The following is a 24,302-nucleotide window of genomic DNA, read 5'->3' on the forward strand; positions in this document are numbered from 1 at the left end:
CCATAGGAAATTTGCAATTCAGCCCGGCTGAATAGTGATTTCCATAGGAAATTTGCAATTCAGCCCGGCTGAATAGTGATTTCCATAGGAAATTTGCAATTCAGCCCGGCTGAATAGTGATTTCCATAGGAAATTTGCAATTCAGCCCGGCTGAATAGTGATTTCCATAGGAAATTTGCAATTCAGCCCGGCTGAATAGTGATTTCCATAGGAAATTTGCAATTCAGCCCGGCTGAATAGTGATTTCCATAGGAAATTTGCAATTCAGCCCGGCTGAATAGTGATTTCCATAGGAAATTTGCAATTCAGCCCGGCTGAATAGTGATTTCCATAGGAAATTTGCAATTCAGCCTGGCTGAATAGTGATTTCCATAGGAAATTTGCAATTCAGCCTGGCTGAATAGTGATTTCCATAGGAAATTTGCAATTCAGCCTGGCTGAATAGTGATTTCCATAGGAAATTTGCAATTCAGCCTGGCTGAATAGTGATTTCCATAGGAAATTTGCAATTCAGCCTGGCTGAATAGTGATTTCCATAGGAAATTTGCAATTCAGCTTGGCTGAATAGTGATTTCCATAGGAAATTTGCAATTCAGCCTGGCTGAATAGTGATTTCCATAGGAAATTTGCAATTCAGCCTGGCTGAATAGTGATTTCCATAGGAAATGTGCAATTCAGTGATTTCCATAGGAAATTTGCAATTCAGCCGGGATGAATAGTGATTTCCATAGGAAATTTTCAATTCAGCCGGGCTGAATAGTGATTACCATAGGAAAACTTTAATTAAAATTGTTTTATCTGTTCTCGTTTTCTCGAAACTCCTTTATTCTTCCCTCTAAACTTTACAATATTCATTTAAATTATGACTTAATTCACTGACACCATCCTCGGTACCACATGGCCCCATGACCACACCCTTTTTGGGTAAAGTGGGCATAAATATGTGTAACTGCTTCTTGGCATCATGTAAGCTATTATAACTGCCCATTGTAGAGCTGTCCTTAAGGCGTTTTTGTAGGTTTGAGTTTGTCAAATCAGCTACTGTATCCAAACGTCGCCTGGCGGAATATGATTGGTCCAAATTCCGTGGCTTTGAGTGTCTGGAACGTTCTGTATTCAAGCGAGAATTTTCGGCACTTTTGTAAAGCCTGGCTGAGGCCAGAGTACCTGCCAAGCGCCTTGTGGTACTGGGACTGGCGGACAAGGCACACAAATCAATATTTTTGGCAGGACGATTAAAACGTATCGGCTGGCCCTCTTTGTTGAAGATTATGGTTATGTGTTTCACAGGTTCTGCTGGCGGTTTGAGGGATATATTTTCCGCTTGGAAAGAGGTGTTGAGTTTCGCTTTGTTTGTTTTTGCTTTATTTATGGGGAGCGGGGTGGTGTTATTATTTTTGCCTGTGTCGTGGACCTTCCTTATGGAGTCTCTTCTCAGTTTGGAAGTTTTGGTTAGCTTCACTTCCATTTCTTTGTAGTCTTGAAGATTTTTCAACAAATCTCCATTACCCGCCAAGTCAAGCCAATTCAATACCCTCTCTGCCAGCTTCTCATCCAGAGTAGATACCTTTTCGTTGTTGATGTCTTGTAGGGAACTGCGCCTTGAGTAAAAGTCAGAAATGTCGGAAATTCTGTGACAGTAATTTGCAGATTTACTGTGCACGTTGTTGTAATAACTATCGTAACTTTGATACTTCCTGGAGAGCACTGAAGCTCTTCTTGGCTTGCTGCCCGTTGATTTGCTGCCACTTTTGCTGAAATTCTGTTTCACTGGTTCATGGAGTTTTAGTTTCGCTGAATCTATTAGGAAAACTTCCTCATCACTGGCGAAGTGGTCTTCATAGTCTTGAAAATCATAGGAATAGCTGGATTTAAGGGTATCTGAAGGCAAGAAAACCTTTTATTCACATGTACCAAACCTTCCTTTGAAAGGGATACTCACTTTTTCTGCTCTGACTAACGGGATTAATGGCCGAATTGAGCCTCTCAAATGGCCTCTTGGTTACATAATCCAATAGGAAATGCCTCTGCAGACCGGGTCTTAATTCCGTACCTTCCAACCAAACGGTGCGTACAAACAACGGACGACTGGCCGACTCCCAAATGGTTGTGGCTTTCATGTCAGCTTTGCTTTACGGCTCCTTAAATTTGGCAATTCTTAACTAAACTTTTTTGAAATTAATCAAATTCTAATCTTCTGCTAACCAACCGGCTTCCGTTAGGCTGTGCATGTCGCGAATGTTTTGTGGCTTCCAAACCAAATGTCATTACAGGGCAAACAAAACTGCTTTTGGTTTCTTGGCGACCAAAAACAATCGGTCCCCCGCACAGAGCAAAACAAAACTTTTTTGATAGTCGTCGTTTTTGTCTCCCTATCGGAGTCTACCTCGATTGCGGTTAAAAGTGTCTTTTACACGCGAAACTTGGCATGTCCCAGAGGTGATTGCCATGAGCCACAAACGTGCTTAAAGGGGATATAAGTAGGAACCAGTTTTCGTGGTATCCTTCCAAATTTCCAATACCGGAAACGGCGCCAATGCCTTAAAGTCATCTATAGAATAAGGAACAATGGCCTTATTGGGGATAAATGAGTCAAAGGGTTTGGCAAGTGTATTTGTATGTTGTACATATGTACATAGCTTATAAATTAAATTATGTTTTTGCTCATGGTTATGTTAACTAATAAAAATATCCTGTATATGACAAGTCAACATGAAACTAAATAAACTTTTATTCATTTGGCAATAAAATCAATTAAAATTTATGATTTGCCATAACAGTTATACGTCCTAATTAAAGGTTTCATTAGACAAAATGCAGATTTTTTCTAGGCTGAATAGCAAATTTTCCATCGAAATACCTTTTCCTTTAAGAAAACTTCAATTCAGCCTGGCTGAATAAGGTTTCCTTTAAAAAAAACTTCAATTCAGCCTGGCTGAATAAGGTTTCCTTTAGGAAAACTTCAATTCAGCCTGGCTGAATAAGGTTTCCTTTAGGAAAACTTCAATTCAGCCTGGCTGAATAGGTTTTCTTTTAGGAAAATTTCAATTCAGCCTGGCTGAATAAGGTTTCCTTTAGGAAAACTTTAATTCAGCCTGGCTGAATAAGGTTTCCTTGAGGAAAACTTCAATTCAGCCTGGCTGAATAAGGTTTCCTTTAGGAAAACTTCAATTCAGCCTGGCTGAATAAGGTTTCCTTTAGGAAAACTTCAATTCAGCCTGGCTGAATAAGGTTTCCTTTAGGAAAACTTCAATTCAGCCTGGCTGAATAAGGTTTCCTTTAGGAAAACTTCAATTCAGCCTGGCTGAATAAGGTTTCCTTTAGGAAAACTTCAATTCAGCCTGGCTGAATAAGGTTTCCTTTATGAAAACTTCAATTCAGCCTGGCTGAATAAGGTTTCCTTTAGGAAAACTTCAATTCAGCCTGGCTGAATAAGGTTTCCTTTAGGAAAACTTCAATTCAGCCTGGCTTAATAAGGTTTCCTTTAGGAAAACTTCAATTCAGCCTGGCTGAATAAGGTTTCCTTTAGGAAAACTTCAACTCAGCCTGGCTTAATAAGGTTTCCTTTAGGAAAACTTCAATCCAGCCTGGCTGAATAAGGTTTCCTTTAGGAAAACTTCAATTCAGCCTGGCTGAATAAGGTTTCCTTTAGGAAAACTTCAATTCAGCCTGGCTGAATAAGGTTTCCTTAAGGAAAACTTCAATTCAGCCTGGCTGAATAAGGTTTCCTTTAGGAAAACTTCAACTCAGCCTGGCTTAATAAGGTTTCCATTAGGAAAACTTCAATTCAGCCTGGCTGAATATAGGTTTCCATAGAAAATCTGACTGAAATATGGGTTTTGAAATGATAATACTCAGTGGAATTATTTTCTCTTTACTCCTTGTGCTTTATTTTCTCTCTTCAGCCATTAGAATCGAACATTTCGTGCGTTTTCATATTGACTTTTGTATATGTCCCTCAATTCGCCCAGATAGTTATTAAATTCCGATGATATGGCATAGACCCCATATAATTGTGCCGCCGCATATGACAGATAGGACAGTTGATAGTATGTTGACAAAGTCGCCACCAAATAAAACTTCAATTCCGGTGGCTTATGGGTTAAGATTTCATAAAAATATATCGAATGCCATGCTGAAAACATTACCACCCCAAGCACAATTGCCGTCATCCAACAAGTCATGTTAAAAATCCGGCGATAGATCTTGGTGACGTCGATACCCAACAAGGTGAACTCTTCCATTAGGCTTAAGAAAATATTAATCGATGAGACTTCTTTGGTACTGCCCACCAAGAGAGGTGTTATAATGATAAACGTTGTGAGAATGCTTAGCAAACGCAGCACCAGATTACCCAAAGCGGAGAGTGAAGAATTACCAGCCATTGGTTGCGAAAAGTTATGCCAATTTTCCATAATGGAGGTAACATTGACATAGGTAAAGATGAGCAGATGTAATATGGTGTATCCCAGACCTTTCCAGGAAAGATAAAACTTATTTTTTATCACATTAAATTCAAATGGAAAGAGACCAGAAACCCGTATCAGAAATAGAGATATGCCATAAGCTTCGTTGAAATTTCGTGGTGTACTGCAGAGCTTCATTGCACTGTTTGAAATTTAGCAAATGACTCAACTAAGAGAACTAATGAAATTTCAGGTATTCACAGCTAATTGCATTTGCTTTCAATTAAAACGTGAAGACGTCCTTTGGGAGTTGCAAGTCATAACTCATCCATTAATAAATGTCACTTAGGATAACAATATGAATAATTTTATTCAGCTTGGCTGAATAAAGTTATCCATAGCTGAGTTCAGTTATCAATGCACTTGAAAAAAGTTCACTTCTACAACGGCTAAGCCATGAGACTGTGCAGTACACCAAGAAATCTACCAGAAGCTTATGGCATTTGTATGTTCCTGCTACAGTATAGTGGTCTCTTTCCATTCCATTATGACGTCAACAAAAACAAATTTCACATTTCCTGGAAGAATCTGAGCTACACCATACTACATTTGCTGATCTTCACCTATGTCAATGTTACTTCAATTTGGGAAAGTTGGCATAATTTTTCCCAACCCATGGCAGGGAATTCTGCACTCTCGGCGTTGGGAAATCTTGTGCTGCGTTTGCTGAGCATTTTCATCACGTTTATCATTATCACGCCTCTGTTGTTTGGCAGCATTGAAGAAGTTTCATCAATTAATGTTTTCTTAAAGCTGATCGAAGAATTTAAACTGCTGGGTATAGACGTTACCAGGATTTATCGTCGAGTTTTTACCATGACCTGTTGTATAACGGGAACATTCTTTGTATTGGTAATATTTTCAGCATGGCATTCTATATATTTCTACGAAGTGATTACCCACAAACCACCGGAATTGAAATTTTATCTTATGGCAATATTGTCAACGTACTATCAACTCTTGTATCTGGCCTATGCAGCGGCACAACTATATGGTGTCTATGTCATATCATCGGAATTTAATAACTACCTGGGCGAGTTGAGGGATATTTACAAAGATCGGTATGAGAAGGCGAGGACAGTTCATTATGAATGGATGAAGGCACCAGTTAAAGGGCATTAAGGAGAGAAAAGTAGAGAGAATATAGGTTCCCAAAGGAAATCTGCCTGGCTGAAAAGAGGTTACCACAGGTAAACTTCAATTCAGCCTGGCTGAATAGAGGTTTCCATAGAAAATCTGTAATTCAACCTGGCTGAATTCTCTTAAGTCATACTTTAATATAATTTATCTTAGCTGAATTTGTCCCTGAAGGTATAAATTCTGCCAAATAAAGAAAATGCAAAATATATTGCGGTATTCTCTACATTTCTCTAATTTATCGTGCTGAAAACTTTGTTTTAATGCCAGTTATTGATATAAAAACACATAAACAATATTTAATATGGAAATGGCGAAACCTGGAAATTTTATTGTACTATTACCAATTTTAATAAATATTTATTTTTATTTAAGTACTGTCCGTAGCTCTTTTTCAAATTTTCATTTTCAAAAAAAAAAATCAGCCGTATCTCAACCTTACACATCAACAGCGAGTCACATTTTTTGAGACATTTTAATTAAGACTTCTGCCTTCAGGAGATAAAACATTCTTATATAAAAATAAACCCAAGACCATTTTTAGTACCATTTAGTACTTTTCGTAGCCTTATAGTCAGTATTTCCAATACCATTTCAGCCATCAGCCACCCTCATACCAAATATCAGAAGTTGTACGCATTAAAAAAAACAAAATGGTACTAAATTTACTACTTTTCGTACACCTGGGTATAACCTTAAAAAAACTTCCTTTATACTTTACATATAAAACATAAGTGGGAATTTCCAAAACCTCCTAATACAATTTTAAAAATTCCTACTGACCCCTTTACACAATAACAAATTATACCAAATTCAAAGCCATCTCCATATCTTAACGCCACATTCCAACAGTGCCTCTAAGAACAAATTTTAGAATTCCAGCTCTGTTCCTACATCCGATACAACATTTAGACCGATTTAGTACTTTTCTTAATTTTTTGGGACGTATTTCTTAAAACACGTCCATATACCAACGTTTCACACCAATAATCACCTTCACACTCCCCTCCAAAAATACAAATTTTAGCTCTGTCCTTACATCCAACAACAAATAGTGTACAATGTAGTAATTTTCTTATAATTATGGTACGTAGTTCAAGAACCAGGTATCTCAACCCTACACAGACATTAATACAATATAATAACAGTAATCCACCATAGTACCATTTACTACTCTTCAGTTTCACAGTAATCTTAATTATAAATTTGAAGATTTCAACTCTACCCATTCAACCAAATAAAAATTGTACCAACTTTAGTACAATTTAGTACTCTTCGTACCCATAAGTATGAATTTTCAAAGCTTCCTCTAAACTATAGGCCATCATTAATCATAATTTCAAATTTCAGAATTCCAGAGCTATCCGTTCACCCAAATCCAAACTGTACCAAATTTAGTACCATTTAGCACTTTTCGTACCAAAAAGTACGAATCTCCAAAACTTCTTTAATTCCTACACTCTAACTGTAATCTTAGCTCCAAATTTCAGGTTTCCAGCACTATCCGTTCAAGCAAAATCCAAATTGTACCAAATTTAGTACTTTTCGTTCCCAAAAATGCGAATTTCCAAATCTTCCTCAATCCCTAACTCCATCAGTAATCTTAAATCTAAATTTCAGGATTCCAGCTCTATACGTTCAGTCAAATCCAATTTGTACCAAACTTAGTACCATTTAGTAGTTTCCGTACCCATCAGTACGAACTTCCAAAACTTCCTCAATCCTACACTCCAAAAGTAATCTTAATTTCAAATTTCAGGATTTCAATTTGAAGCATTGTGTCGTTTTTTTTTTATTGGGATAGCGTTTGCAATTTTGTTTTTTCAAAATAGTCTGGCTTAATCCCATTGTTGTTGTTTTAATATTTTAAAACAACTATTTTATTAGTGGAAAAGATTTGGCATTGTTCGCCAAGGGGTAAGTCAGGGAATACTATAGTTTCGATCCACGCCACTGGATCTCATCAGTTCCCTTGTTTCTTGTTTGTGGATATTCTCCACCGAAGTTATTTTTCAATAACTTCTTCAACAAGAAACTTTTTATACCCAAACATCAATCGTCAGCTCGAAGTATAAAGGTAAGCAAAGAAAAAAGTTCAATGAGAAGTTTTTCCTTGGCAACCTCATACAACTCCGACGAAAGTGTCTGCGAAAACAATTCAAACCTCTTCCACTTGTATGTGTCGTCGAATTTCGACAAATGCACACACCAAAATTTGGTTGGTCTTTTCTTTGCTTACCTTTATACTTCGAGCTGACGATTGATCTTTTCCACCAAATCCAAATTGTACCAAATTTAGTACCATTTAGTACTTTTCGTACACATAAGTACGAACATCCAAACCCATTTCCTTATAATAACACCACTTCCCTACCTTGATTCCCATACCAAAATTCAAGATTTTAGCTATAGTCGTTCAAAATATTCAATTGGTACAAAATTTAGTAACTTTAAGTACGTTTCGTACACTTAGAGGACAAATTTCCAAAAACCCTTTAGTACATCTTTCTAACTCTCTAACAGTGACCCTCAACCCAAATTTTACTCAAGCTCTTCCCGTTTGCCTTATACAAAGGGTACTGTATTTAGTACCTTTTAGTACTTTTCGTACCCTACTAGGACGAATTTCCAAAAACCCATCCTTATCCCTCCCCTACTAACCTACATCAACCCACAGTCAAAATTTCAACTTACCATAGGTGAACTTCAAGTCACCCTGGCTGAACAGAGGTTTACCATAGTTAAACTTCAATTAATAGAGTTTTAACAAAGGTAAACTTCAACTCAGAATGGCTTAATAGAGGTTTACCATAGGTAAACTTCAATGCAGCCTGGCTGAATAGAGGTTTACCATAGGTAAACTTCAATTCAGCCTGGCTGAATAGAGGTTTACCATAGGTAAACTTCAATTCAGCCTGGCTGAATAGAGGTTTACCATAGGTAAACTTCAATTCAGCCTGGCTGAATAGAGGTTTACCACAGGTAATCTTCAATTCAGCCTGGATGAATAGAGGTTTACCATAGGTAAACTTCAATTCAGCCTGGCTGAATAGAGGTTTACCATAGATAAACTTCAATTCAGCCTGGCTGAGAAGAGGTTACCATGGGTAAACTTCAATTCAGCCTGGCTGAATAGAGGTTTACCATAGGTAAACTTCAATTCAGCCTGGCTGAAGTTTACCTATGGTAAACTTCAATTCAGCCTGGCTGAATAGAGGTTTACCATAGGTAAACTTCAATTCAGCCTGGCTGAATAGAGGTTTACCACAGGTAATCTTCAATTCAGCCTGGATGAATAGAGGTTTACCATAGGTAAACTTCAATTCAGCCTGGCTGAATAGAGGTTTACCATAGGTAAACTTCAATTCAGCCTGGCTGAATAGAGGTTTACCATAGGTAAACTTCAATTCAGCCTGGCTGAATAGAGGTTTACCATAGGTAAACTTCAATTCAGCCTGGCTGAATAGAGGTTTACCATAGGTAAACTTCAATTCAGCCTGGCTGAATAGAGGTTTACCATAGGTAAACTTCAATTCAGCCTGGCTGAATAGAGGTTTACCATAGGTAAACTTCAATTCAGCCTGGCTGAATAGAGGTTTACCATAGGTAAACTTCAATTCAGCCTGGCTGAATAGAGGTTATCATAGTCTGCGTTTAGACGTTCAAAGTTAATGGGGAAGAAAATTGAGTTTATAGGAGAGTTAGTAGAGAGGAATAAGAGGCGGTACATACACCCCTGTACTCGCAAATTCGGTTTTGTTTCTTTATTCTTCGCAGTTTTTTCTGCATCTTCTTTCATTTTATTTTCTCCGCCGGCAAGTAAACAACAACGCATACATTTGACTTAAAAACGTTTGTTATGAAAAATAAATTGAACAAAAAATTATCAGTAAAAACTAATAGTAAACATATACATATGTATTTATTTAATTTTTAATTAAATTTAATTTAATTTCTATAAGAAATATCGCCTTAGAAGAAGAATCAGAAAATTTACAAAAACATTATTTGCGTGTCTAAACAGCAAGGAAATTTTAAAAGAAATTAAGAAGAAAATTTGCCGTTCCAGTTTGAACGTATAAATACGGACATAGGTAAACTTCAATTCAGCCAGGCTGAATAGAGGTTACCATTGGTAAACTTCATAGAGGTTTACCATAGGTAAACTTCAATTCAGCCTGGCTGAATAGAGGTTTACCATAGGTAAACTTCAATTCAGCCTGGCTGAATAGAGGTTTACCATAGGTAAACTTCAATTCAGCCTGGCTGAATAGAGGTTTACCATAGGTAAACTTCAATTCAGCCTGGCTGAATAGAGGTTTACCATAGGTAAACTTCAATTCAGCCTGGCTGAATAGAGGTTTACCGTAGGTAAACTTCAATTCAGCCTGACTGAATAGAGGTTTACCATAGGTAAACTTCAATTCAGCCTGGCTGAATAGAGGTTTACCATAGGTAAACTTCAATTCAGCCTGGCTGAATAGAGGTTTACCATAGGTAAACTTCAATTCAGCCTGGCTGAATAGAGGTTTACCATAGGCTAACTTCAATTCAGCCTGGCTGAATAGAGGTTTACCATAGGAAAACTTCAGCCTGGCTGAATTGAAGTTAGCCTATGGTAAACCTCTATTCAGCCAGGCTGAATTGAAGTTAGCCTATGGTAAACCTCTATTCAGCCAGGCTGAACCTCTGTTCAGCCTGATGACGTTATTTTAGTTTATAATTGTTCCACAAACATCCCAGATGGGACAAGGGAGACTTCTCTCATATCAATGAGTGCACGCCGATTCATATTGGCTCAATGATATGGGACCTACTTTTTATTGCCGAGTCCGAACGGCGTGCCTTACGACACCACTTGTAGAGAAGTTTTTCATGGCTTAAATACTCAGGAAATGTCGCCGGCATTACTGAGGGGGAATTTTGCCACCGTTGAAAATTTGATGTTGCTTGGCCTGGGATTCGAACCGCAGACCTTCTGAGTGCAAGGCGGACGTGCTAACCATTGCACCACGTTATTTTAGTTTGTAGTACTAAAATACGTAATTTTTCCAAGTCCGATCTGGGTTATCAATATTTTCCCTATATACCATAGATTTTTCAAAAACAGTTTGGATTGAGCACATATACTCTTCTGAAAGAATTTATTATGAAAAAAAAACATCAATAAAATATATTTTGTGACCGCAGATAACGAAAATGTGAATAAAAAATGGTAGAATATGGTCCTAAATCATATATAAAGGCAAAAGCTTCGGGAGATGTTAAATATTATAGCTACAAATTTAATTTGTTCAGAGACTCATAATGAAATTTGAATTGGAATATTTCTTCTTTTGACACAATCCCCAAAAAGTGAAATATTTTAGGAGATTTTGACTTAGTATGGAATAAATTTTATTTGAGAGTCTAAAAGTTTAACAAATAATTTGTACCTATAATATCTAATTTTAACGTCATTATCTTAACAAAGGATTTTACTTAGATATCTAGTTTGTTCAGGAACTTACAATGAAATTTTGTGTAGAATATTTCTTCCTTTAACACCTTTCGTCTAGAATTAAATTTTATGTTACTTTCATGCATCAACTCGAAAAAAGAACAACAAAAATTTATTTAAAAAATATTTGGGTATTTTGTTGGCAAATTTGATGTATATATTTTCTTGATATATATTGCAAATACGTATTTCATTTATTCGGCGACTTATATTGAAATTTGATGGAGATTATTTTTGTCTTTGGCGTCTACTATCTAGAATGAAGTTTTGTGGGACAAAACTTAATAAACTCAGATAAAGTACAACATTAGCACTAAAACGTGATTTTACTTTTGGCAGATTCCTGGCGTTTAGGTACGATTTAGAGTTTTAGTGTATTCGGGGGCCTATAGTAAAATTTTATGACAAATAATTTTGTAGAATATTTTGATCTGATACGATCACATTTTAAAGGAGTTTTTAAACGTTTTTAAAAAAAGGCACCAAAAAGCCTCCCCGCATTGTTGTCAGTAATGTTGCCAAAGACACTTTATACCTAAAATGCAAGGATTCCAAGGAATCTGATGTCGAATATTTCAAAACCTGTAGAAATGGGCGGAACTTGCCACGCCTATTTAGGTTACTTCCCGACGTAAACTTTCAAAACACCGATACACGAGTCTTCTTTTTTTCGGTCCTCTTTCATAATCTGGCCGAATTGTCTTGTAATTATTCTTTGTGTTGTACAGTGTAATTATACGAAAATTACTACATGATACTCTATTTGTTGTTGGGGGTAAGGACACAGCAGAAATTTGTATTTTTTGGAGGGGAGTGTGAGGGTGATTATTGGTTTGCAACGTTGGTATATGGACGTGTTTTAAGGAATTTTCAAAATTTTATGGAGAGGTTTCGGAAATTCGCACTTATTGTTTATATGTAAAGTATAATTGGGTTCGTATATATAGTTCATTCATATGGTTCAAATTGAACTAAAAAGCTACGAACAATACTGAAATAAAACTAAATATTTATCAAAATTGGTATTAGTACAACAAAAGTTTCAGGATTCGACATTTCCATATTATATATTGTTTATTTGTTTTTATATCCTTTCCGCATACGAAGTAGCGGACATTTTGCTAGTGTTTAATAATTGACATTAAAACGAAGTTTTCAGCACGATAAATTATAGAAATGTGGAGAATGCCCCAATATATTTTGCATTTCCTTTATTTGACAGAACTTATACCTTCAGGGACAAATTCAGATTAATTATATTAAAGTATGGCTTAAGTTAATTCAGCCAGGCCGAATTACAGATTTCCTATGGAAACCTCTATTCAGCCACGCTGAATTGAAGTTTACCTGAGGTAACCTATATTCAGGCAGGCTGAATTGAAGTTTACCTGTGATAACCTCTATTCAGCCAGGCTGAATTGAAGTTTACCTATGGTAACCTGTATTCAGCCAGACTGAATTGAAGTTTACCCGTGGTAAACTCTATTCAGCCAAGCTGCATTGAAGTTTACCCGTGGAAACCTCTAGTCTCTCTACTTTTCTCTCCTTAATGCCCTTTATTGGTGCCTTCATCCATTCATAATGAACTGCCCTCGCCTTCTCATACCGATCTTTGTAAATATCCCTCAATTCGCCAAGGTAGTTATTGAATTCCGATGATATGACATAGACCCCATATAGTTGTGCCGCTGCATAGGCCAGATACAAGAGTTGATAGTACGTTGACAATATCGCCATTAGATACAATTTTAATTCAGGTGGTTTGTGGGTAATCACTTCGTAGAAATATATGGAATGCCATGCTGAGAATATTACCAATCCAAAGAAGATACCTGTTGTCCAACAGGTCATGGTAAAAACTCGACGGTAAATCCTGGTCACATCAATACCCAGCAGTTTAAATTCTTCTATCAGTTTTATAGAGGTTTACCATAGGTAAACTTCAATTCAGCCTGGCTGAATAGAGGTTTACCATAGGTAAACTTCAGTTCAGACTGGCTGAATAGAGGTTACCATCGGTAAACTTCAACTCAGCCTGACTGAATAGAGTTTACCATAGGTGAAGTTAAATTCACCTTGCCTAAATATAGGTTTCCATAGGAAATCTGACTGAAAAATGGGCTTTGAAGTGAAACTACTCAGCGGAATTATTTTCTCTTTATTCCTTGTGCTTTATTTTCTCTCTTCAGCTATTAGAATCGAACATTTCGTGAGTTTTCATATTGTCTCTTGTATATATCCTTCAACTCGCCTAGATAGTTGTTAAATTCCAACGATATGGCATAGACCCCATATAATTGTGCCGCGGCATATGTCAGATAGGACAGTTGATAATACGTTGACAAAGTCGCCACCAAATAAAATTTCAATTCCGGTGGCTTCTGAGTTAAGACTTCATAAAAATATATCGAATGCCATGCTGAAAACATAACTAAACCAAAGAGAATTGCCGTCATCCAACAACTCATGTTAAAAACCCGGCGATAGATCTTGGTGACATCGATACCCAACAAGGTGAACTCGTCCATTAGGCTTAAGAAAATATTAATAAATGAAAGTTCTTTTGTACTGCCCACCAATAAAGGCATTATAATGATAAACGTTGTGAGAATGCTTAGCAAACGCAGCACCAGGTTACCCAAAGCGGAGAGTGAAGAATTACCAGCCATTGGTTGGCTGAAGTTATGCCAATTTTCCATAATGGAGGTAACATTGACATAGGTAAAGATGAGCAGATGTAATATGGTGTAGCCCAGACCTTTCCAGGAAACATAAAACTAATTTTTTACCACATCAAATTCAAAAGGAAAGAGACCAGAAGCCCTTATTAGAAATATGGTGATACCATAAGCTTCGTTGAAATTCCGAGGTGTATTGCAGAGCTTCATGGCTTTCGATTTGAACACAACTGTTTGAAATTTAGCTAATGACTCAACTAAAAAAACTAATGAAATTTCAGGCATTCACAGCAAATTGCATTTGCTATCAATTAAAACTCCCTTTGGGAGTTGCGGTTAATAAATGTCTCTTAGGATAACAATATAAATTATAAGTTATCCATAGTTGAGTTCAGTCATCAACGCCCCTGAAAAAAGTTCACTTCTACAACGGTTAAGCCATGAGGCTGTGCAGTACACCAAGAAATATACCAGAAGCTTATGGCATTTGTATGTTCCTGCTACAGCATAGTGGTCTCTTTCCATTCCATTATGACGTCACCAAAAACAAATTTCATATTTCCTGGAAAAATCTGAGCTACACCATACTACATTTGCTGATCTTCACCTATGTCAATGTTACTTCAATTTGGGAAAGTTGGCATAATTTTTCCCAACCCATGGCAGTTAACTCTTCACTCTCGGCGTTGGGTAATCTTGTGTTGCGTTTGCTGAGCATGTTCATCACCTTTATCATTATCACGCCTCTGTTATTTGGCAGTGTTGAAGAAGTTTCATCAATTAATGTTTTCTTAAAATTGGTCGAAGAATTTAAACTGCTGGGTATTGATGTGACCAGGATCTATCGTCGAATTTATACCATGACTTGTTGGACAACAGGCATCTTCTCTTTATTGGTAATATTTTCAGCATGGCATTCGATATATTTCTACGAAGTGATTACCCACAAACCACCGGAATTGAAATTTTATCTTATGGCAATATTGTCATCGTACTATCAACTGTTGTATCTGACCTATGCAGCGGCACAACTATATGGGGTCTATGTCATATCATCGGAATTCAATAATTACCTGCGAGAGTTGAGGGATATTTACAAAGATCGGTATGAGAAGGCGAGGACAGTTCATTATGAATGGATGAAGGCACCAATTAAAGGGTATTAAGGGGAGAAACGTAGAGAGAATAGAGGTTTCCAAGGGAAATCTGCAATTCAGCCTGGTTGAATAGAGGTTACCACAGGTAAACTTCAATTCAGCCTGGCTGAATAGAGGTTACCATAGGTAAACTTCAATTCAGCCTGGCTGAATAGAGGTTACCATAGGTAAACATCAATTCAGTCTGGCTGAATAGAGGTCACCACAGGCGAACTTCACTTCAGCCTGGCTGAATAGAGGTTTCGATTAGAAATCTTCATTCAAGTAATATTTAATACAATTTAGCTTAGCCCTGATGGCTTAAATCCTACCAAATAAACAAAATTCAAAATGTATTGCAGTATTCTCCAAATTTCCATAGTCTATCGTGCCGAAAACTTTGTTTTAATGTCAATTATTAAACTTTCACAACTTTAAGTTTAACAAAATTACCAAAACAAAGAAAACTTAGAACATGTTGTTAGTTTTCACAAAAAGAATATATGAAAAAAATTAACTGCGCATAAAGACTATTTTCAACTAAGGACACAGAATACGCGGTTCATGTCATGGAGCCATTTGTGAAATGTTTTGTCATAACTCCAAAACGATTAAACTTAGGCCTTTATAATCTGAAAATCAAAGAAAAGAATTGGTTTTGTTTTCAGGTTGATTTATTTTTGAATTATTGTGAAAAGTAATATGACCTTATGGGGTTTTAAATAGCCTTAAAACAGGCTGCCAAGACGGCTTGGCAATATAAAAGAGCCGTCAAAATATTTTAAAAATAATTGACATGCAAATATTAACATATCTGCTCGAACAACGCTTGACATTTGTTGATTTTCACTTTTGGTGGGGGTGAGCTGAGAGTTGTTGCTTAACTGGCTGTTGCTTGACTGAGCATTTCAAGTGAAAATGTCAGAGTCAACGAAAACAAACAACCCCATCAATAGGGGTTACAACAACAAGAAAACAATGAATCATTGTTTCACTGTTGCAAAAATGCCAAGAAAATTTTCGAGGCGAACAAAAGTTGCGTGACCTTTGGTTGGAGTTAAAGAAATCTTAGTACACTGGGAATACATCATAGGTTTCATGTGAACTCTTCAATTCAGCCTGGCTAAATAGAGATTTCCATACGACAACTTCAATCCAGCCGTGGCTGAATAAAGGTTTCCCATAGATAAACTTCAATTCAGCCTGGCTGAACAGATTTTACCACGGGTAAACTTCAATTCAGTCTGGCCGAATGGAGGTTTACCATAGGTAAACTTCAATTCAGCCTGGCCGAATAGTGGTTTACCGTAGTTAAACTTCAATTCAGCCTGGCCGAATAGAGGTTTACCATAGGTAAACTTCAATTCAGCCTGGCCGAATAGAGGTTTACCATAGGTACACTTCAATTCAGCCTGGCTGAATAGAGTTTACCATGGGTAAACTCAAATTCAGCCGGGCTGAATAGATCTTACCATGGATAAACTTCGATTTAGTCCAGCTGAATTTAAGTTTCTATAGGACAATTTCAATTCAGCCCCGCTGAATTAAGGTTTCTATAGGAAATCTTCAATTCAGCCTGGCTGAATAGAGGTTTCCATAGGAAATCTTCAATTCAGCCTGGCTGAATAGAGGTTTCCATAGGAAATCTTCAATTCAGCCTGGCTGAATAGAGGTTTCCATAGGAAATCTTCAATTCAGCCTGGCTGAATAGAGGTTTCCATAGGAAATCTTCAATTCAGCCTGGCTGAATAGAGGTTTCCATAGGAAATCTTCAATTCAGCCTGGCTGAATAGAGGTTTCCATAGGAAATCTTCAATTCAGCCTGGCTGAATAGAGGTTTCCATAGGAAATCTTCAATTCAGCCTGCCTGAATAGAGGTTTCCATAGGAAATCTTCAATTCAGCCTGGCTGAATAGAGGTTTCCATAGGAAATCTTCAATTCAGCCTGGCTGAATAGAGGTTTCCATAGCAAATCTTCAATTCAGCCTGGCTGAATAGAGGTTTCCATAGGAAATCTTCAATTCAGCCGGGCTGAATAGAGGTTTCCATAGGAAATCTTCAATTCAGCCTGGCTGAATAGAGGTTTCCATAGGAAATCTTCAATTCAGCCTGGCTGAATAGAGGTTTCCATAGGAAATCTTCAATTCAGCCTGGCTGAATAGAGGTTTCCATAGGAAATCTTCAATTCAGCCTGGCTGAATAGAGGTTTCCATAGGAAATCTTCAATTCAGCCTGGCTGAATAGAGGTTTCCATAGGAAATCTTCAATTCAGCCTGGCTGAATAGAGGTTTCCATAGGAAATCTTCAATTCAGCCTGGCTGAATAGAGGTTTCCATAGGAAATCTTCAATTCAGCCTGGCTGAATAGAGGTTTCCATAGGAAATCTTCAATTCAGCCTGGCTGAATAGAGGTTTCCATAGGAAATCTTCAATTCAGCCTGGCTGAATAGAGGTTTCCATAGGAAATCTTCAATTCAGCCTGGCTGAATAGAGGTTTCCAGCCTGGTTGAGTAGGATTTACCATGAATAAACTTCAATTCAGCCTGGCTGAATAGAGGTTTAACATGGGTAAACTTCAATTCAGCCTGGGTGAACAGGGTTTACCATGGGTAAACTTTAATTCAGCCTGGCTGAATAGAGTTTACCATGTGTAAACTTCGATTCAGTCCAGCTGAATTTAAGTTTCTATAGGACAATTTCTATTCAGCCCCACTGAATTAAGGTTTCTATAGGAAATCTTCAATTCAGCCTGGCTGAATAGAGGTTTCCATAGGAAATCTTCAATTCAGCCCGGCTGAATTAAGGTTTCCATAGGAAATCTGCAATTCAGCCCGACTAAATTAAGGTTTCCATAGGAAATCTGCAATTCAGCCCGGCTGAATTAAGGTTTCCATAGGAAATCTGCAATTCAGCCCGGCTGAATTAAGCTTTCCATAGGAAATCTGCAATTCAGCCCGGCTGAATTAAGGTTTCCATAGGAAATCTGCAATTCAGCCCGGCTAAATTAAGGTTTCCATAGGAAATCTGCAATTCAGCCCGGCTAAATTAAGGTTTCCATAGGAAATCTGCAATTTAGCCCGGCTGAATTAAGGTTTCCATAGGAAATCTTTAATTCAGCCCGGCTGAATTAAGGATTCCAAAGGAAATCTTCAATTCAGCCCGGCTGAATTAAGGTTTCCATAGGAAATCTTCAATTCAGCCTGGCTGAATAGAGGTTTATCATAGGGTATCTTCAATTCAGCCCGGCTGAATAGAGGTTTATCATAGGGAATCTTCAATTCAGCCCGGCTGAATTAAGGTTTCTATAGGAAATCTTCAATTCAGCTCGGCTGAATTAAGGTTTTCATAGGAAATCTTCACTTTAGTTTTCCCAAATTTCTCTCTCTGTATCTCCTAGACATTATTTTGTTGTTGTAAACCGTAAGAAAGAAATCAAAACTAAGGAAATACCTTTTCAGCAACTAATGACAATAAAAAAGAAAACTCCAAAAATAACTACAGTCTGGTATATATAGACAAACAAAACGCTAGCATTGTCTGACAAAAGGATTTTATGAAGACTTAAAATAAAACATTTCATTTGTTATTTTACTGTTAGCAGTAAAGGTTCGTGAGTTCGCATTGACGCATTTTCTTCAACCATAGACAACAAAATCGACTAAGACAAAGTCTGTTGCCAATTATGACTTCCAATGATACTTCGGGACAAACGGCGGATGGAAATACCACAACTCAAGTGCAACATTTGCAGAGATTAAAGCAACAACGAAGTTTTGAACAACGTTACGCTTCCATTATTAACCAACAAATTTTGGAGAAGACAATTAACCGGGAAGTGCTACAAAGGCAGGCAAATGCCTTCTTTCCTTTTGGACGTAGCGTATCCAGTGCGAGTTCTAAGGGCCAAGAAAGTGATGAAGATGATGAGGATTGCAATGCGGAGCAAGCAATTTCCACAAGTAACGAGGAGCAATAGGATAAAGTTGAATGATATTCCGCTAAGAGTGAAACTAAGCCAAGCAGTCTTAAAAACCTAACTTTTATTCTTATCTAAAATTAAACAATTTTTATTCAAATTATTTAAATTTTATTTATATTATTGTGAATATGTGAACAAGAAGATAATAGTGAGTGAAAAAAGTTGTATTTGCTTCATTATTAATTTGAGAAATTTTTAATAAAAATATATATTTGTAATCTTAAATTATAATAGATTTAATTGTTGCTGAAAAACATTATATTCAGCCAAGTTGAATTAAAGTTTACCTGTGGTAACCTCTACTCAGCCAGGCTAAATTGAAGTTTACCTGTGGCAACCTCTATGCAGCCTGGCTGAATTTGGTAACCTCTATTCAGCTGGGCTGAATTGAAGTTTACCTATAGTAACCAGTGGTAACTGTTATTCTCTCTAGTTTTCTCTCCGATGTGCTTGTTTGATGCCTTCATCCATTCATAATGAACTGTCCTCGTCTTCTCATACCGATCTTTGTAAATATCCCTCAACTCGCCAAGGTAGTTATTATATTCCGATGAGAAGACATAGACACAATATAGTTCTGTCGCTGCATAGGTCAGATACAAGAGTTGATAGAATGTGGACAATATTGCCACGAGACAAAATTTCAATTCCGGTGGTTTGTGGGTAATCACTTCGTAGAAATATATCGAATGCCATGCTGAAAATATTACCAATGCAAAGAATATTCCTGTTATCCAACAGGTCATGGTAAAAACTCGACGATAAATCCTGGTCACATCAATACCTAACAGGGTGAATTCTTCGATTAGCTTCAAAAAAACATTAATTGATGAAACTTCTTCAAAGCTGCCAAACAACAGAGGTGTGATGATGATAAACGTAATGAAAATGCTCAGCAAACGCAACACAAGATTACCCAATGACGAGAGTAAAGAGTTTCCTACCATGGGTTGGGAAAAATCATGCCAACTTTCCCAAATTGAAGTAACATTGACATAGGTGAAGATCAGCAGATGTAGTATGGTGTAGCTCAGATTCTTCCAGGAAATGTTAAATTTGTTTTTGGCGACATCATAATGGAATGGAAAGAGACCACCATACTGTAGCAGGAACATAGAAAGACCACAAGCTTCTGGTAGATTTCTTGGTGTACTGCACAGCCTCATGTCTTAACCGTTTCAGAAGTGACCTTTTTCGAAGAGCGTTTATGACTAAACTCAGCTATGATTCACCTTATTTAACCAGGTTGGATAATAGTATTTATATTATTATCCTAAGTGACATTTACTAACTGTCAAATGGATGAGTTATGGCTTGAAACTTTCAAAGGACATCCTCACGTTTTAATTGATAGCAAATGCAATTAGCTGTGGTTATTTGAAATGCCATCAGTTCTCCTAGTTGAGTCATTAGCTAACGCTCAAAGATGTCTGTTATTCAAATCGAATGCGATGAAGCTATGCAGTACACCACGAAATTTCAACGAAGCTTCTAATGTCTTTCCTCTTCAATTTAATGAGGCAAACAATACAGTTTATCTTTCCTGGAAAGGTCTGGGCTACACCATATTACATCTGCCTGAACAGAGGTTACCATAGGTAAACTTCAATTCAGCCTGGCTGAATAGAGGTTACCATAGGTAAACTTCAATTCAGCCTGGCTGAATAGAGGTTACCATAGGTAAACTTCAATTCAGCCTGGCTGAATAGAGGTTACCATAGGTAAACTTCAATTCAGCCTGGCTGAATAGAGGTTACCATAGGTAAACTTTAATTCAGCCTGGCTGAATAGAGGTTACCATAGGTAAACTTTAATTCAGCCTGGCTGAATAGAGGTTACCATAGGTAAACTTCAATTCAGCCTGGCTGAATAGAGGTTACCATAGGTAAACTTCAATTCATCCTGGCTGAATAGAGATTACCATAGGTAAACATCAATTCAGCCTGGCTGAATATAGGTTACCATAGGTAAACATCAATTCAGCCTGGCTGAATAGAGATTACCATAGGTAAACATCAATTCAGCCTGGCTGAATAGAGGTTACCATAGGTAAACATCAACTCAGCCTAGCTGAATAGAGGTTACCATAGGTAAACATCAATTGAGCCTGGCTGAATAGAGGTTACCATAGGTAAACATCAATTGAGCCTGGCTGAATAGAGGTTACCATAGGTAAACATCAATTGAGCCTGGCTGAATAGAGGTTACCATAGGTAAACATCAATTGAGCCTGGCTGAATAGAGGTTACCATAGGTAAACATCAATTCAGCCTGGCTGAATAGAGATTACCATAGGTAAACATCAATTCAGCCTGGCTGAATAGAGATTACCATAGGTAAACATCAATTCAGCCTGGCTGAATAGAGATTACCTTAGGTAAACATCAATTCAGCCTGGCTGAATAGAGATTACCATAGGTAAACATCAATTCAGCCTGGCTGAATAGAGTTTACCATAGGTAAACTTCAATTCAGCCTGGCTGAATAGAGGTTACCATATGTAAACTTCAATTCAGCATGGCTGAATAGAGGTTACCATAGGTAAACTTCAAAAAAGAATTATTGTTTACCTCATTAAATTGAAAAGGAAAGACAACATAAACCCGTATCAGAAATAAGGTTATGCCATAAGTTTCGTTTAAATTTGGTGTACTGCATAGCTTCATCGCATTCGATTTGAACAACAGACATCTTTGAGCGTTAGCTAATGACTTAACTAGGAGAACTGATGGCATTTTAAATAACCACAGCTAATTGCATTTGCTTTCAATTAAAACGTGAGGATGTCCTTTTAAAGTTTCAAGCCATAACTCATCCATTTGACGGTTAGTAAATGTCACTTAGGATAATAATATAAATAATATTATTCAGCCTAGTTAAATAAGGTGCATCATAGCTGAATTTAGTCATAAACGCTCTTCGAAAGAGGTCACTTCTAAAACGGTTAAGACATGAGGCTGTGCAGTACACCAAGGAATCTACCAGAAGCTTGTGGTATTTGTATTTCCATGCTACAGTATGGTGGTCTCTTTCCATTCCATTATGACGTCACCAAAACAAATTTCACATTTCCTGCAAGAAGCTGAGCTACACCATACTACATTTGCTGATCTTCACCTATGTCAATGTTACTTCAATTTGGGAAAGTTGGCATAATTTTTCCCAACCCATGGTAGGGAACTCTTCAGTCTCGGCATTGGGTAATCTCGTATTACGTCTGTTAAGCATTTTCATCACGTTTATCATCATCACACCTCTGTTGTTTGGCAGCGTTGAAGAAGTTTCATCAATTAATGTTTTCTTAAAGCTGATCGAAGAATTTAAAATGCTGGGTATGGATGTGACCAGAATTTATCGTCGAGCTTTTACCATGACCTGTTGCACAACGGGAATATTCTTTGTATTGGTAATATTTTCAGCATGGCATTCGATATATTTCTACGAAGTGATTACCCACAAACCACCGGAATTAAAATTTTATCTTGTGGCAATATTGTCAACATTCTATCAACTCTTGTATCTGACCTATGCAGCTACAGAACTATATTGTGTCTATGTCATATCATCGGAATTCAATAACTACCTTGGCGAGTTGAGGGATATTTACAAAGATCGGTATGAGAAGGCGAGAACAGTTCATTGTGAATGGATGAAGGCATCAAAAAATCTCATACGAGAGACAACTAGGGAGAATAAGGGTTACCACAGGTAAACTTTAATTTATACAGGCTGAATAGAGGTTACCACAGGTAAATCTCAATTTAGCCTGGCTGAATAGAGGTTACCACAGGTAAATCTCAATTTAGCCTGGCTGAATAGAGGTTACCACAGGTAAATCTCAATTTAGCCTGGCTGAATAAAGGTTACCACATGTCAATCTCAATTTAGCCTGGCTGAATAGAGGTTATCACATGTAAAGCTTCTATTCAGCTTAGCTGAATATAGGTTTTCCAAAGAAAAACTTAAATTCAGCCTGTCTGAATAGGGGTTCCTTCAGGTAAACTTGTATTCAAGCTTGCTAAAAAGAGGTCACCATAAGTAAACTTCTATTCAGCCTGGCTTAATAGAGTTTACAACAGTTAAACTTCAATTTAGCCTGGCTGAATAGAGGTTACCACAGGTAAAGTTCAATTTTGACGGACTGAATAGAGGTAACCACAGGCAAACTTCAATTCAGCCTGTCTGAATAGAGATTACCACAGGTAAACTTCAATTTAACATGACTGAACTTCAAACTTCAATTTAGCTTGGCTTAATATAGTGTTTTTCAGCAACAATTAAATCTATTATAATGTAAGATTGCAAAGATATATTTTTATTAAAAAATTCTCAAATTAATAATGAAGCAAATGAAATATTTTTCCACTCACTATTTTCTTCTTGTTCACATATTCACAACGATTTAAATAAAATTTAAATAATTTGCATAAAAAAATTGTTTAATTTTAGATAAGAATGAAAGTTAGGTTTTTAAGACGGCTTGGCTTAGTTTCACTCTTTGCGGAATATTATTCAACATTATCCTATGGCTCCTCATTACTTGTGGAAATCGCTTGTTCCGCATTGCAATCCACATCATCTTCATCACTTTCTTGGCCCTTAGAACTTGAAGTCGATACTTACTTACTTACTTAGCTGGCCCATTACAGAACATTTGTTCCATCGGCCGAACTAAGAAAAGATCTCCATTCCTCTCTATTTGTTGCTTCGCACTCTGGGATACCACGCCTTTTCATCTCATCATCCACTTGTTTGCGCCATCTATTCCTTGGCCTGCCAATTTTGCGTGCACCGCCAAGAGGTCCGTATTTATACGCCTTTTTAGCGGGTTCATAATCGCTCATTCTTATGATATGGCCTAGCCAACGCAATCGCTGCATCTCGATACGTTTATCTATACTGATATCGTTGTATAGCAGATACAGCTCGTGGTTCATGCGACGTCGATATTCACCGTCAACGCAGATTGGTCCGTAGATCTTTCGAAGAATTTTTCTCTCAAACACACCAAGCACTGTCATATCTGCTTGTGCAAGTACCCAGGCTTCGGAGCCATACATCAGCACGGGTAGTATAGGTGTTTTGTAGAGCGTTATTTTTGTTTGACAAGATGTGGCTTTGTTTTTAAAGTGCTTACATAAACCAAAGTAGCATCTATTGGTCAATACAATTCTTATTTTTATTTCACAACTGATGTCGTTTGTTGTGTTTACGGAGGTGCCAAGGTTGACGAAGTCTTTTACTACCTCAATATTATAGGAACCAACTTCCACAGTCGGACCGAGCTCAATGGACGCATTGCGGGTCAACACCATCAACTTAGTCTTCCAGCCGTTTACCGCCAGACCCACTTTAGCAGATTCTCCTTCGACCTCCATAAAGGTATCTGTTACTTCTTTTACTGATC

The 24,302-nt window shown here is 37.3% G+C and overlaps 3 protein-coding genes across 14 annotated transcripts in view; 1 reads left to right on the top strand and 2 right to left on the bottom strand.

The window, feature by feature from the left end:
- Nucleotides 1–24,302, bottom strand: part of Vmat (Vesicular monoamine transporter) — a 111,260-nt gene that overhangs the window by 11,081 nt on the left and 75,877 nt on the right. The window lies entirely within an intron of this gene.
- On the bottom strand, nt 805–2,269 carry LOC141405757 (uncharacterized). The gene is made up of 2 exons (XM_073990443.1): nt 1,943–2,269; nt 805–1,881 (listed from the first exon to the last, which is right to left on the bottom strand). The coding sequence occupies exons 1-2, from the start codon at nt 2,118–2,120 to the stop codon at nt 836–838; spliced, it is 1,224 nt and encodes a 407-aa protein (XP_073846544.1). The 5' UTR covers nt 2,121–2,269; the 3' UTR covers nt 805–835.
- LOC141405992 (uncharacterized) lies at nt 18,436–19,120 on the top strand. Its single transcript, XM_073990961.1, has one exon. The coding sequence runs from the start codon at nt 18,599–18,601 to the stop codon at nt 18,890–18,892; it is 294 nt and encodes a 97-aa protein (XP_073847062.1). The 5' UTR covers nt 18,436–18,598; the 3' UTR covers nt 18,893–19,120.

The sequence above is a fragment of the Musca autumnalis genome, unplaced genomic scaffold (genome assembly GCF_047663935.1).
Source record: "Musca autumnalis isolate F117 unplaced genomic scaffold, ASM4766393v1 scaffold_5, whole genome shotgun sequence".
Lineage (NCBI taxonomy): Eukaryota > Metazoa > Arthropoda > Insecta > Diptera > Muscidae > Musca > Musca autumnalis.

Bases quoted from the DNA above. Each gene is read 5' to 3' on its own strand.
- LOC141405757 (XM_073990443.1), bottom strand. From the start codon at position 2,120: ATGAAAGCCACAACCATTTGGGAGTCGGCCAGTCGTCCGTTGTTTGTA. The intron at 1,882-1,942 runs GTGAGTATCCCT...TCTTGCCTTCAG, and splicing joins CGTTAGTCAGAGCAGAAAAA to ATACCCTTAAATCCAGCTAT.
- LOC141405992 (XM_073990961.1), top strand. From the start codon at position 18,599: ATGACTTCCAATGATACTTCGGGACAAACGGCGGATGGAAATACCACA.